Raw genomic sequence first — 15,783 nt, forward strand, 5'->3', positions numbered from 1 at the left:
AGATTTTTTTTATAAAATATTCCAATTTTTCCTTTAACTATTACATGTGATTATTAGTGTGATCTTAAGTATGATTTAACACAACATATTCAGTAGTATTTTTACTCTTTTTTGATGCATGTACTTTGTATTTTTTTCATAGATTTAATAAAAATATTGTAAAGAAAATATTAAAGAAATGTCATCTTTAACTTTATGCTTTTTGGAAATCAGGTTATCTTTTACTTAGCTATTCACAGTAACAGAGATTTTGACCGGGGTGCCCAAACTTTTGCATGCTACTGTAAATTATATATAAAGTTATATTATGTAGCAAAAAATGAATGTGTGAAAGCAAGACCTTAGTGCAAAAAAAAAACAAAGACGCAATCAAAGGCAAGTTTATGGTAGTGCAAGAGGGGGGCTGTTGAGTTTCATTGCTGAGGTAGGGTTAGGATTTTGCAGGTAGATTCAAGAAGCTGATGGTTGTAGGAAAATAGCTGTTCCTGAACCTGGAGGTATGGGACCTAAGGATACTATATATCCTGCCTGACAGTAGCAGCGAGAAGAGTGCATGACCTGATGATGGGGATCCTTGATGATAGATGCTGCCTTCTTGAGATAGTGCCTCCTGTAGATGCTGTCAGTGGTGGGGAAGGCTGTGCCCATGATGGACCAGGTAGTGTCCACAGCTCTTAGCAGCCTCTTGCAACTGGTCAGCATACTTTTAATGGTGCATCTGCAGAAGTTAGAGTATTTGGTGACGTACCAAATCTCCTTAACTTTCTCAGAAAGTAGAAGCACTGGCGTGCCTTCTTTGTGGTTGCATCTATGTGCTGGGTCCAGAACAGGTCATCTGAGATGACCAGGAACTTGAAGCTGATTTCTCTTTCCACCACTGACCTACCATGAGAACTGGTACGTGGTTTCCTAATTTCCCCTTTCTGAAGTCGACGATTAGCACCTTGGTTTTGTTGATGTTAAGCATGAGACTTAATTACAGCCACTGTCAACAGATGTTCTTTCATACTCCTATAAGTTGACTTGTCACCAACCGTGATTCAGTCAACAACAGTGCTGCTACAGATGGTATTGGAGCTGTGCTCACCCACACAGTCATGGGTGCAAAGAGAGTAGAGCACAGTGCAGCCTTGATGTGTACCTGTGTTGATCGGTGAGGAGGAGATGTTGTTACGGATCCGTACTGATTGAGGTCTACCGGTGAAGAAGTCAAGGATTCAGTTACAAAAGGAGGTACAGAGGCTTGGGGCTTGGTGATAGGTTTGGAGGGGATGGTAGTGTTGAACTCCAAACTGTAGTCGATGAACAGCAGCCTAAAGTATGCATTACTGTTGTCCATATGATCCAGAACTGAGGGGAAAGGCTGTGAAAGAGCATCTGTTGTTGACCAGTTGTGGCGATAGGCAAATGGAAGGGGATCCGGGTCATTTCTGAGGCTGGAGTTGATTCACGCCAGAACTAATCTCTTGCAGCACTTCATTACAGTGGATGTTGGTGTTACCGGATGGTCGTGATTGAGGCACGTCACCATGCTCTTCTTGGGCATCAGTACTATAGATATCCTTTTTGAAGTATGTGAGAACCTCAGACAGCAGAAGTGAAGATTTCCTTGAAAACACCAGATAGTTTGTCTGCATGTCGCCAGGTACACCTTCTGGATCTGATGTTTCTCGTGGGTTCACCCTCTCGAAGGATGCCTTGATGTTGTCCTCGGAGACTGAGATCACAGGGTCATTCAGAGCTGTGGGGACTCGTGTAGGAGTGTCATTATTCTCCCTTTTAAAGTGTGCATAAGGGGAGTTGAGGTCATCTGGAAGTGATGTGTTGTTGCCACTCACACTACCCATCTTTGCTTTGTAGGAAGAGATGATGTGCAAGCCCTGCAACAACTGTCCAGCATCCGTCTGTGACTCCAATTTAGTCTGGAATTGTTTCTCTGTGTTTGCGATGGCCTTTCAGAGACCATTCCTCTACTTCTCGTGTGACTCTGGATTGCCGGTCCTAAACGCCACAGATCGAGCCTTCAGCAGATTATAAATCTCCAAATTAATTCAGGGCTTCTGGTTGGAGAAGACTTGGAATGTTTTTGTGGGTATGCACTCATCCACACAATTCCTTATGAAGTTGGAGATGGCTGTGTCATATTCATTTGGGTCTACTGACGAATCCCTGAATGTGGCCCAGTGCACTGATTTGAAGCAGTCCTGTCTTTGCTTCTGTGAATGTAGAATTAGAATGGGTTCCTTGAGATTCTGAGATCTATCAGCAGGTCCAGTTCTAAACTCTTCTCTCTTCCTCCCTGATCAGCCATTTAAATGCTGCAGTTCCTATCAAGCATGTCACAGACTGGGTAGTTTACATTATGTTGCTCCTAACTTGCTAAAGCTGACCCATCAGTTACAAGCCATGAGTCCAGTTTGTGATGGCGAAGTTTCCACTTTTCTGGGTGCAATTCAAACAAAACAAAATCTCAGTATTCTCTGGGCACAGCTGGCTGCTTTGTTCCTTTTCTATTTATTTAAACGTTCACAGTTTCAGCCAATGCCAGGTCAAGGCTTCAGCTTGTTCTTTTGTGATATGAACTGCAGCAAGTTACTGATTGCAAAATATTTTGTGAAGAGTCAACATTACCTTTGGTACATTCTACATATGAATCCCCAGATCCAAGCTACTTCAACATGCCCTTATGTGGACTTGCACATCCAGATCTCTCTCTTCCTGCATGCTTTTTACTACTGTGCCATTCAGTGTATATTCAAGAAGATAATTCAAGATTGCAAGAATTGCCAGCAATATCCATATCCCAATAAATAATGTAATATCTCTCCTTATTCTGCCATGCTATCTTTTCACATTTGTTTTAATATTAAATTTCATTTATCATTTGTCTGTCTAGCCAGTTTATGTACATCTTGCAATCTCATTGTATTCTCATTGTTTATCATCAATGTAATCATTCACAAATCTCGAAATTTTACCGTGAACTCCTTGTCCAAGTCATTAATAGACAACAAAAAATGTACTCACCCCTGGAAGCTCTGAGTGTCTACCATCCTTCTATCTGAAAAATGACTATTTCTTCTTTCTGTTTTTAGGCCAATTTCATATCAATACTGTGGGTGACGCTTGAATTCCATGGGTCTCAAATTTACAAACCAGCTTTTTGTCTGAAACATACAAACCCTGGAAATCAGAGCACACAATGTTGAGTTTATTTCTTTCATCAACCTATTGTACTGAGAGGTACAGTATTGTCTTGAGCAGAATCTTGGTATTGAGGATGACTTGCTTCCATTCCAGTTTTGTAGTTTTTAAATAACTGATAAGGCCAATGCATGGCTTTGTCACAGTTGCAGTAAAAGGTGCTTGGTGGAGTGGGTCGGTGGTAGTTTGGGAAGTTGTCTCTTTCTTCTGTCATTCATACACTGCTTCTGTATGCTCCCTTGTGAGGACTCAAAGTTAACAATGTCAACTCAAATAATCCTTCATGAAAGGTCATGGGCCAGGGATTCTGATGAGTCAGTAGGGGTGAGTGCTTGTTGAAGCTAAGTTGAAAAACATCCTTGTTGGAGACAAAAAATTCTACAGATGCTGGATTCTAGAGCAATACAAAAAGTGCTGGATGAACTCAGCAGGTCAGGCAGCATCCATGGAGAGAAATAAACAGTCGACATTTCGGGCCAAGACTCTTCATCAGGACTGGAAAGGAAGAGGGCAGAAGCCAGAATAAGAAGGTTGGGGGAGAAGCACACGCAGGCAGGGGATAGGTGAGTTCAGGTGATACAGTAGATGAGTCCAGGTGAGAGGGGGAAGGTGGGTCGGGGGGGGGGCGCGGTTTCCTCTGTCCACTTAGTAAGCTCCTGCTGTGACAAAGAATTAGAATAGTATGTCTGTTACAGGGGTTCTTTGCTGGGCATGCAAAAAATGTGCCTGTCCAACTGAGTAATTCAGGCCTCGGTGCTGGGGATATTGCCCCTGAGAGAACACTGCTGATCCTGCCAATAGATTTTGAGACAGAATTGGAAGTTGCAAGCTGTAAATTAACAGTCAGTGTTTCGGGTTGAGACCTTGTTTATTTCTCTCCAGAGGTGGTACCTGACCTGCTGAGTTCCTCCAGCATTTTGTGTGTATTGCTTCTCAAATGGTTTGCTGAATAAATCAATGACGATTTGAAGCACAGTCTCTTAGCATGCATATGCAGCTTGACTATGAGGTTGGAGTAACTTTGGTTCTGGAATAAAGTCAAAGTAGGTTGAACTGTGTCTTTTTGTCCTGTAAATTAGTTCTACTCCAATGAGTAGCTTGTTGGAGTTGAGTCATGCAAGGTTAAGTAACTGGGACTGGTGACCAGATTTTTAGTCTGGAGATGTGAGTACAAATTCCACCATGGCAGCAAGGGGAATTTAACATTCTAGTAATTAAATATATCTGATTCTTAAATCAGAAAGAGGTTCTGGACCAAGACTGCAGAGTTGTTGTAAAAACACTATTGGTTTACTGACGTCCTTCAGGGAAGGTAATTCTTCTGTACTTAACCTTGGTTTATATGACTGCATGAGAACAAAAGAATGCATGAAATTGATACAGGAGTAGGGCATTCACCCTCTTGTGCCTGTTCTGTAGTTCAAACAGATTATGGCTAGTCTTTTACATCCTTGCCACTTGCCTGCATGTGCCCCATATCCTCCTCCTTCCTTCAATATCCAAAAGTCTCTCTCTCATTATCTTGAATATACTCGGAATGAGCCTCCACCGCCCTCTTGGGGAGACATTTCCAAGGATGAACCACCCTGCGGGTGAACAAGTTTCTTATACGACAAGATGAACTCTGACCTCACAATTTACCTTGTGACCTTGCACCTTATCGTCTCCCTGAACTGCATTTTCTCTGTAGCTGTGATACTTCACTTGTTTTTTTTACCTGTACTACCTCAATGCACTCTGTACTAACTCAATGTAACTGCACTGTGTAATGAATTGACTTGTACGATTGGTATGCAAGACGAGTTTTTCACTGCACCTTGGTACAGGTGACAATAATAAACTAATGCCAATACCAAATATTCAGATTTTGAAACTATGATGTCTGGTTTTCACACCCAGCGAGGGGAAATGTCATTCCAGCATCCAGACTAGGAAGCTCTTCTGAGTATTTTGTGTCTTTCAATGAGATCATCTCTCATTATATTAAACTGGAGTGAGAAAAGGCCCAGTCTGCTTCATCTCTCCTCACTGAAGTTCCACCCTGTAAATCACTGGAATGAATTGGGTGAGCCTTCACTGTGCTCCCTCTATTAAAGTATCTTTTTCCTTCAGGAGAGCAAACAAACATGTATGCTATTCCAGATGTCCTTTTTGAGTGATTCTACATGCTTGATATATGATGTCTTTGCTCTTGTACTCAAATCCTTTTTCAACAAAGGCCAACGTACCGAATGCCTTCATCATGCACCTGTATGTTAACTTTCAGTGATTTATGGTTAAGGACACGTGCTTCTGACCAGCTGTGTTTTTCAATGTAGTAGACTCGCAACTGTCTCAGGGCAATTAGCAATGGACAATAAATGCTGGTATTGGTAGCAACATAGTTCTATGAGCTAATAAAGAAGAGTTTAATTCATTGTTCCCATTCAACTCCCTTAAAAGTTGAAATAGATAAAATCCCATTTGATTGATGCGTAGTCACAAACGCACAAACCTAAACCTATTTTTCAATTAAATTCTTTCTTGAATTTCTGTCAACGTGTTTCTTTGTTAAATGAAAACAGTGCACTGCTGGATGATTTCAATAAAAACCATTGATTTGCTTTCTTGTCAGCTCGGTTAACCTCTGAGCACTTTTTTTTTAAATTCAACTCTGAAGGACAGTAACATTTTAAACCATTTGGCATTCAGATAGTAATACTTTTTCAAGGTTTCTTTCATCCACTTGCTGATGTTTGGAATTCCTGTGCAATTTTTTTTGTACAATAACATGTCAGCATATTTCTGCACCATGAACTGGATTTCTGGCATTGCTAGCTTGGGTGTTTTTCCTATTCAGTGTTGCCTACTGATAACAGTGTAATCCAAGGTCTGTAGTATTTTGTTTTCTGGACTTTATTTGCCCTTTAAATTTAAAAGATAAATGCAAAGAAGCACATTACATCCCTCAGATTTTTGCCTTGTTTCTTAAGATTTTGTCTTTTTTACATTTCTTGACATGCACACAGATGATGCGACTGCTTCATTTCAGAGTGACTGTTACCATGTTGTCAAGAATGTAAATACGATTATATATCTGTAGTTTGCAATATTGCTTTGAAATCTAATACAAGGCTGTGTTTCAGTCGATATAGAAACCTCATGGATGTTGCTATTTTATCAACTGGATCAACATAATCTTCAAAAACAAAACAAGAAAATATCTCTAAAGTTATCACTAAACCCTTGGCACTTTTTTTTGAACTAGATCATTTCATCAAACATTTTATTGTATATGAACATCATTTATTGGAGTATTGCTGTGATTTGCTTGCATTAACAGTCTTGGAGTAGTTAAATATTTTGCAACTTAGCAGTATCCATATTATTTTACAAGAAAAATATGCTCTGCAGGCAGTAATTCAATTTAGTTTATAAATGGAATTATGTTTGTATTACGATGGGTCATTCTGTTCATGACAACTATTTTATTTTGCAGTGTACAATTATGCCGCAATCTCAGTGAAAATCGAAGTTACAATGATGTAACATTTAAAGGTAAGATTTTCATTGTGATTATATACTGAGAGCAATTGTACTCTCTGTACAATCTGAACTGAATCATTATTTGTAATTATTTGGCTAATGATTCCGTCTAACCTTTTTGCTGTACCACTCAGTGTAGAGTGCATTATCTAACAATAGTTGTTTTGGTTCAAGATTTTTTGTTAGATGAGGGACATGATGCAGAACCTGAAGTTTAAAATATTGAACAATTCTGAATTTTGTTGGATGATTCATTTAATTGCCCTTGCAGTAGAGGTTTGAAGGCCAATTCTCGTTTCCATTGAAGGAAAGGGATTTTTTTTGCTGAAGGAATAGGTCTGACTCAAGTTCCTCTGTTCTCCCTCCATGCCCACCCCGCTGCCTGCCCCCCCTCCCCCCCCCCCCACCACCACCACCACAATTGTTTGTGGTGCTTTTCTGTTTACGCATTTAATTTCCTTTGGAATTAATCTCCCTCTACTTCGTGAACAATTTAATGTTCTTCTTGATTGGAAGATGACCTATAGTCATTGGAAGCTGACATTCAAATGCTGAGTTTGATTGTGTGAAGGAGTATGGGAAATGGTTCCTTGATTTCAGGACTTCATTGTTTTGTAATGTTTGGTGATGAAAATTCATGCTTTGTAAATGACTGTTTATTCTCCATTTGTCATTACTTCAAGACGAGCTAATCTCTGTTTAATTTGGTCATTGCCTTCTATTCACAATGTGTTCCCTGCTTTGCACCAGCACAGCAGCTTGGGTTATTCCACAGAGGATGAAGACTCAAATCCTTGGCATAGATGTGACTGTTTAGTGTCAATTATATTGGAGTCAAACACAGAAAGTTCTCATGTGACTTGCTTGATCTAAAATTGTGTTTGTCTCCTCCTTCAATCCCCACCCTCTTGCTTTAATTGATGGGTACTGGCATTATCTATTAAATTAACATCAATAATGTGGGCATGTTTGTTCAGTGAAAAGCTTGTAACAGACCAATGATGACAGCCGCAAGGTCGTACTATTACGCATCTTTGCTGTATATGTCAAGATGTATTTATTTGATGTATTCTACAAACTTGGATTGTTATAAAGTGTTTTATGGCCAAAGGAATTCCTCTGAAGAATCGTTATAGTTGTATGAGAAAGCATCGTACCTAGCCAACCATTTGCTGCATGTGGAATGATTAGGAGTTTGGCTAATAAATGCATCACAGTATTACCAAGAATGAAATGTTTTTTGCTTCCCTGCCTGTGAACTACACCCTTACAATAGATGCTTCATTAAACTTAAACATAGATGCACAACATCTAAACCTGCTCAGTTCAACTGCATTACACATTTTTTTTACCAGATTATTGTAGGCTGCCATAATGTAATAACTCTAAAAATCCAACTGTCAGAAAACTCAATTATGTTTCTGTAACATTTGCTGTCACTCCCTTGATGATGTTGACTTAAAACTCCTCATCCTCTTAAAACAATTCCTCAACTAAGTCCTCCAAGTTTTCAGTTCATACAATCATTTTCTCATTTGTGAAGTTTCTGTTCCATCTGAGTGTTTTATGAATAGAGAAGGATGTAGGATCGGTTTCATTTCTGTATTGATGTTGCTGCTTTAGTTCAGTACAATTAAGATTCCTTTTGTTGAGGTGGAAAGTTCAAGATGTGAAATGGAAGCTAGGACTTGAATTTGAATATTTTTATTCATTTTCAAATGTCATCAGGGTGCCTATGGTAATTGAACAAAAACCATAGATTTTCCATGGGTAGTTTTCTTCTCCATTATAACTTTACAGATATTCTCAGCTGTAACTTCAGATGAAAAAATAGAATTCTGCCAAAATGTATTTTATGTTTTCAGTAGTTTCCATTGTTCACCTTTTATGTTAATAGGAGATATCCCAGAAAGCCACTGGACATTTAATCCATCAATTCCAGAGAAGTGAGCTGATAACCAGATTTATAACAAAATGTTTCAGGGCAAAGGATTAGAGAGCTGTTCTGATAAATTAAGATTGGTTGTCATGTTACAGTGTGGTAACATTGATGTTTATTTAAAAAAATGCATTGTCTTTGATTTTAGTTGGAAGCTTCATTTATGCAGTGTGAGTTCAAAGGGAATATCTTCAGTGTTTGAAACTTGATTCAATTTCATCTGGAACAGATTCAAGTTTTTCAATCTACTTGCTTTTTTCATGTTCCTTTATCAACATTCATTTAATTTGATTATAAAACAGATATTCAACAAGCCTTGTATGAGTTGGCATGGCATGTAATAAAAGGAAATCTAAGACAAGACCAAGCTGCCAGTGCTCTGAATGATGTAATGGTAAGTGATTCAGTGCTGAAAGGCTTGATTTTGTTTTCAATATGGAATATTCAGTATGAACATTGTATTTTATAAATGAGAATTTTTTTTTCAAGTAGAATGAGGTATAAGTTAAAGTGAAATATTCAAGAAAGCTAGATACTTGAGTGTTGTTTCCCCAAGGTAAGGTCTCTTTTTAAAAAAAGTTATTTTCTATAAGGTCCTTTTCTAATATAAATTACAATTAGGCAGTCTCTCTGCATCTTCAACAGGAAACTTTATCTGAGATGATCACTATTATTAATTTTAACTTTTATATTTAGCTGTTAGGACAAATTTGCCTTCAAGAACTAGGTTGAAATCACTAAATTAGCGCCTTACATTTCGTGACTGTTTTATAGGTAAATTTTATGTGCCAGGTTGGTTTTTGGTGCATGTAAATGATTTTGTTGTTCTGAAGCAAAGAAATTAATACATTAAATTTATTCTGCTTGTTGTGCACACTTAAGTTGTGACATGTTCATCCTGCATCCAACCAGAGGAACCACAAGATGGAGCTTCACATACTATTCGAAATGTAGATCTTCAGGTTCTGTAATGAACTGCACCCAGCTCACTCCCCATGGTTTCTACTTGCCCCTACTTTTTCCAGATGGGGAGATCTGACTGAGCTGATTCTCGACACCCAACTGGGATCGGGTGAGAGAGAGCAAATTCTGTCCTGCAAGCTAACCAGAATGCTCACCTTTGGAAGGCCTGACAGTTTTTAGACTTCATTTATTAACAATTTTTAAAACATGTGAACTTGAAACAATTATTTTTGCAAAAATGGTTAATTCTAAAATTTCATTTAAAAACGGATTAAAGACCAGGCATGACTTATTTTACTTCATTTTAACCTTTTTAAGCTCCACAGGTTTGGTGACTCTATTTGAATGGGGTCCTTGTTTTTTGGCCAGTTCTGCCTGATGTAAGACTGAGTGTTGGATGTAAAGTACATCTTGATCCCTTCATCAGGCCATCACCGCTCTGCTGCTAGATCTAGTGTTAAGTCCAGCAACTGAACAGGCAGTCAGAGGTGTCAGTACCTAATCTTTGAGACAACTTGGATATATGTTTGTTTGTCACTTCGTGACATGTGCTTAGCTGATACCCAGTGGATCCCATATCCTTGTATATGGCAACACTATTTTGACATTTTCACAAGTCCAGTAGATTACCTCTATTGCTAACCTTCCAGAATAAATTACGTTTGGGACAATTGCTCACAATTTTCTTGAATTCAGATTCTCTCTCGTAATAAATAAATTGTGAATCATTCTCTCAAAGAGATTAATTGTGTGACGTATTCATACCATTTCTTCACTTTCACCCCTCCTCCAAGTGCTTCTCGTGCCATAATTATATGTTCACAGTTTTTTTTCTGATGCTTTTTGGTCTTGAATGTAAAGGCTGTTATAACCATCTCGCCTCACTGGCAGCTACACACTTCGACTGTAGAATAAAGCATCAAAAAGTGCAGGCCACCATACATCATAATTACTGGCACTCTGAGGGACATTTGTTCTGTTATTCTACGTTATGGGAGATATGAGTTTGAAATTTATTTGTAGGAAAACCCTTTTTTTTGAGTGATGAAAGCAAGAGAAGGGTCTTGTCCTGTGAAATTAGTCCTCGTGACTTTTCTGTACAACAATGAAAGTCAGCCACAATCTTTTAAACCTTATTCCATTACATGTCACTGCTCTTAAATTTGGAAACTTCTAAAATAAAATCAATGGTTAAAGATAAATATAAAGATCCAATTAACAGCCTGATCAAAGCTGGTTTTTGCATTGTTGCAATTCTTAACTGTAGTTTCTCTCCAGCATCCACACAATAAGGAGTTTGCTGGTTAAATAATCCACTTTAATGAAAGAATACTATTGTGAAGCAGCTAGCAGTTCTCAAATATTGACATTTTTGTAAGTTGAAATGCTATGTCCATTTCTTGTTTTCCTTCACACTGAGTGGGACAATTAAGTCCTTTATGAAAACTTACAATAGCAATATTTTCTGTTGCAAATTGGATATTTCAACATTCTCCAAATAAAGCCAGATTTATTTAGAATAGGCAGTTTTTTTAATTGCATTTGTAAATAATTGGTCTCCTCAAATTAATTCCTTTGTTTTAATCTAATGGCTGAAAGAGTGTCTTGAATTATTAATATGCAGTTCTGAAACCAGTTTGGAATTAAATCTTCAAAATAAATTTAGTCAAATTGCATTTCTTTTTCACCAAGTTGTTGGATTGCTAAAATTTGTTTGTTATCTCTTTCCCATTCCAAACTACAATTTACATCATTCCCAGTTGATTCTTGCGGAACATGTGTCGATGTTGACACTATTTGGTATGCCACAAAAGTACACCATCTGTGTGATGACGTGACTACAGTAAAATATGAATATCTTAGACCCAACTTTTCAGCCCTACATTTTGGAAGGGAAACAATTCCAGCCAAATAATTAAGTGCTAAAACATCTGTACATGAATATCTATAACATATTGCACTTATAAAACAGGTGAAGAGACTTGGTGAGGTTTTAATTTTGCTGCTGGGCTACAAATATGTGTTTAGCCCTAACTGAATGTGTATCAGATATTATGGTGCAGCATTTTAGTGTTTGATTTACATTTGCTTCTTTGACTTCATAGAATGCAACATCTCAAGCTCAGAAGCCTGAATAATTGAGTAAACAGTAGTGTAGTTGTTAGTGTCACGCTATTACGGCATCGGCGAGCTGGGTTCAATTCTTCCTGCTGTCTGTAATGAGTTTGTACGTTTTCCCCGTGACTGCATGGGTTTCCTCTGGGTGCTCCAGTTTCCTCCCACATTCCAAAGACGTACGGTTAGGAGTTGCGGGCATGCTATGTTGGTGCCGGAAGCGTGGCAACACTTGTAGGCTGCCCCGAACATACTATGCAAAGATGCATTTCAATGTGTTTCGATGTACAAGTGACTAATAAAGAAATCTTATTTTATTACTCAGATATCTACTTTTTAATATTGCATTTTGCTTCAATGTGCGCTGGATGTATTTATTTTCTGAAGGTGTAATATAAATAAAACCTTAGTCCAAACTTCATTTTATTTTCTCATGGCAAACATTTGTTTGAGTCTATGCTAGTTCTTGCAGTATTATTTATAGTTATATACCCTCACACCCACTGTATTTCACTGTGAACTATTCTCTCACATGCCCATGAACTTTCCTAATTCTCCTGTCATTCAGTAATGATTTATAGTAGCCTATTAATCTATGAGCATATGTTTGGGATGTGGGAGGAAAGTGGAGCAGCTGGGATAAATCTTTATGATCACAGGGAAAATGTGCAAACTGCACATAGACAAAGGCCAAGGTTATGATTGCACCTGTCACTGGAGCAGTATGGTAGCATCACTAACTGCTGCACTGCAGTGCAGTGCAGTCCAGTCACCTCATTATCTTGTGCCAAAGCTTGTGAGGGGTGGAGGGGAAGACAAAGAGAAATCTTAAAAATCCGGGAATTTAAAAACCAAAACAGCTGTGTGAAAGCTTATATAAGTATTTTATCAAATTTGGAAGCAGGTTTCATGCATGTTTGCTGCCTTTGTTGAAACTCTTGAACTGGGTGAGGATGATAAGTTCATGTAACTTTAAAATACTTCATTCTAAATGTTGCATTCTCCATATATTTAATTAGTATTGGATCTTGATCTTTGAATTTTAGTGAACAGTTCAGTCATAAAACTTTTACTTTGCAAACAGCATCCGTTAGTTTCTAAACACTATTTCTGTCAATTGTCTAAAATATTAAATTGAACTTGAGAAATGCATTAGATCTGTGCCAGTGAAAGCATTAACGGAGTTTTGTGTTTATTTCAAACTGACATGGAGCAAAGAGCCATTGGCTTAATTTAGTAAAAGACAGGTTGGAGATTAAATCAGGCAATGCTCAACACAAAGAATCAACATAAGAGTTCCAAATAGAGCAGCAGAAGAGGAAACTTGTGAATTAACTAGTAATTCAAGAGTAAGTAACCTTGAGGAGCACTTTGGAATGAAAGATTGATTTCCTTGGCCTTGTTAACCAGTAGTTATCATGTGATCTAGCAGTTTATATCTCTATTGGTCAAACTTCATTTATGAGAAGAGGGACTAATTATGTTTTGGTTCCATTTATACATTGCTAGCTTTATTAATTTGGCCACACTTCCGACAGTTTAAAACTCATTTTGATTGTCATCTTGTCTAGCCTGCTTATGGATACTTTTCTGGCATTTACCTTTGCATATTTCAAGGAATTTTGAGCATACCTTTTGAGATGTTCATCTGAAAACCAATCATGTTATTATTAGAAAAAGATTTTGGCTTTGGCACCATTTTGCTTTTTGGAGAGTTCCCAGTTCAAAGATGAGCTAAATTACTTGCCCTCTCCTGCAACCTTCACCTTAGTGCTGACGAATATTTTTTGACAGGAAAACCTGCACCAATATTAAGAGTTTTCCTTTTTGTTTTTTTTTAACAGGAACTTCGGGATGATATGTCATCAATCTTGGCTGATGTTTTCTGTGTTCTTGGTGAGGGAGAAAAATAATTTTTGCATGAATATCAATTTTGTACATATTGAGTTCAGAGCAAAGTTTAACAATGTGTTAATTTCAGATATTGAAACAAGTTGCATGGAAGAAAAAAGTAAGAGAGATCATTTTACTCAACTGGTTTTAGCATGTTTGGTGAGTATCTTTTTATATTGGAGGTCTTTGCAACTTCGAAATAAATTTGAAATAAGTTAGTTTTTCTATGTGGGGTACCCTAATAGCTCAGAGCTGAGGGTCATTGCTAAGCAGCAAGGCTGGGGAGGGGTTCGGTCCTTGATTTTTAGGGTTTGAGAATAAATGAGAGAGTGAAAAGTATTTGCGAGGGAGGAAGGGGACAAGAAATTAAAGGAAATTGTGCACAGACAACAAAATGGAGCTTGGAACCTGCAGTGTCAGGACTCTCAGCTACTGATATACATGTCACTCTGCTGTTGTAGCCTGTCAATTTAGGTAATCTGACATTATTATCACCACCCTGAGTGAGAGATGATAGACTTGAGGTGGGCAGCTAAAAGAAGAAAGTATTGGGTACATATTTTGGAAGAGTAAACTGAAACCCACTTGGGATGGGTTATCCTTTGAAGAATGAATTTGTCTGGCATCATATCTCCATGTGGGAGAAGTGAACGTATCACTGAACGACCAGGGTACAGTTGTCATTGCATACACCCCAGCCGTGGAAACTAGTTGTAGTCAAGGAGCACTTCAATGCCATTCCTGAGAAAACCTTGACTTGCATCCCAGAGGGAGACAGAGTAATGCTGCTGGGTGTCTTGGACACTCGGGTAGGAAAAGATGCAATCCTCCAGCAAGCTCAGAGTTAGGATAGCTTACTTTATTGGAGCTGTCCTGACAAAATGCTTGGAGTTCAGTGTTGTCATGATCATCATCCTGTTTCACAAAATAGGGAAACACAGTACTTTATGGCAACACCCAGATTCGGGCACTTGTATCTGTTTGATTTGTATTATTGTTCCAATGAGAGACAGCAAGAATGTCTGCATCATTCATCCCTTTCCACATCTGTGTTCTATACAGTAATGTGTGTGTAATTCCTGCATTCCATTCAGATTGATCAGGAGGCATGATTCTATTTGATGGAATATGGTTTGCACTTATCCATAAAACCATTTGGCATAATTATAGTCCTGATTTTGAAAAATTTGAGTAGCATTGTCCTGATCCTGTTGCTATTCAAATCAAAAGCACCCACCAATGACATGTCTAATTGATTGTCCACAGATATGGGTACATTGTATTGTTCACAACAACTCAAGGAAAATTTCAAGGAATTGAGAGGGGTGAACAAAAATGACTGTTTGTGAGGGAACTTGATTTTAGATGCAATAAAAACATAGTGAGAATAAGTCGATGTTTCTCAAGTTGTCACGCTGTGATTGGTTGGCCACCATTAGAATTGGTTCTTGGATCCCAGTTATTTGCAATCTATATCAATGATTTAGCTGAGGGGATCAAAAAAATGATATTCCCAAGTTTGCTGTTGATATTAAACCAGATGGGATTGTGATTCGGGGGAAAGTATCGACAAGCTGAGTGAGTGAGCAAGAATGTGATGGATACATTAGGGTGTCAAAAAGACCTTTGCACCAGACTTGTTGAAAACATTTAAGAAGCTATTCAGTTTTTATGGAACTCCAGTTAACTGCATAACATTAATAGAACATGTGGGGGCGCAGTTGCACAAATATTAAGTTTGTGTTTTTATTTCATGTTTAGAAGAACAAATGGGTTTGAAAGGGAACTGGCACAGTTGTAATCAAGCTTCAAAGTTAATCACTGCACCCATGTTGATTTAATCACTAACTTCATTGATAACTGTGCTTCTTTTTACAAAGTCGTGTATCATCACTTGCCTGACTGCTTATTATTAGATTGTGAAAGAGGATCCTATCTGCCTTTCTAAAGGAAATATCTCAGAATCTGAATTTGCTCACCCGTAGATTAAGATTTAAGATTGTGAGTTCCAACAGGAAAAGAGAACTGAAGATCTGTTGTAGCTTCTGGAAATGGGAGGTGAAGTGTCTTTCAGTATAAAGCTGTGGATCTCTTGTGATTCAGATTGGACAATATTATGTTTTGAGCTGTGAAATATATGTTTT

At 38.0% G+C, this 15,783-nt stretch overlaps 1 protein-coding gene across 1 annotated transcript in view; it reads left to right on the top strand.

Moving 5' to 3' along the window:
- The window catches only part of thoc2 (THO complex 2), a 106,157-nt gene that overhangs the window by 14,910 nt on the left and 75,464 nt on the right, over window positions 1-15,783 (top strand). Inside the window, exons 2-5 of the mRNA XM_052020987.1 lie at window positions 6,683-6,741; window positions 8,971-9,062; window positions 13,591-13,642; window positions 13,728-13,798. Of these exons, the coding sequence (XP_051876947.1) occupies window positions 6,683-6,741; window positions 8,971-9,062; window positions 13,591-13,642; window positions 13,728-13,798 (274 nt within the window). The remainder of the gene's footprint in view (window positions 1-6,682; window positions 6,742-8,970; window positions 9,063-13,590; window positions 13,643-13,727; window positions 13,799-15,783) is intronic.

This window comes from Pristis pectinata, chromosome 8 (genome assembly GCF_009764475.1).
Source record: "Pristis pectinata isolate sPriPec2 chromosome 8, sPriPec2.1.pri, whole genome shotgun sequence".
In the NCBI taxonomy this organism is placed as follows: domain Eukaryota; kingdom Metazoa; phylum Chordata; class Chondrichthyes; order Rhinopristiformes; family Pristidae; genus Pristis; species Pristis pectinata.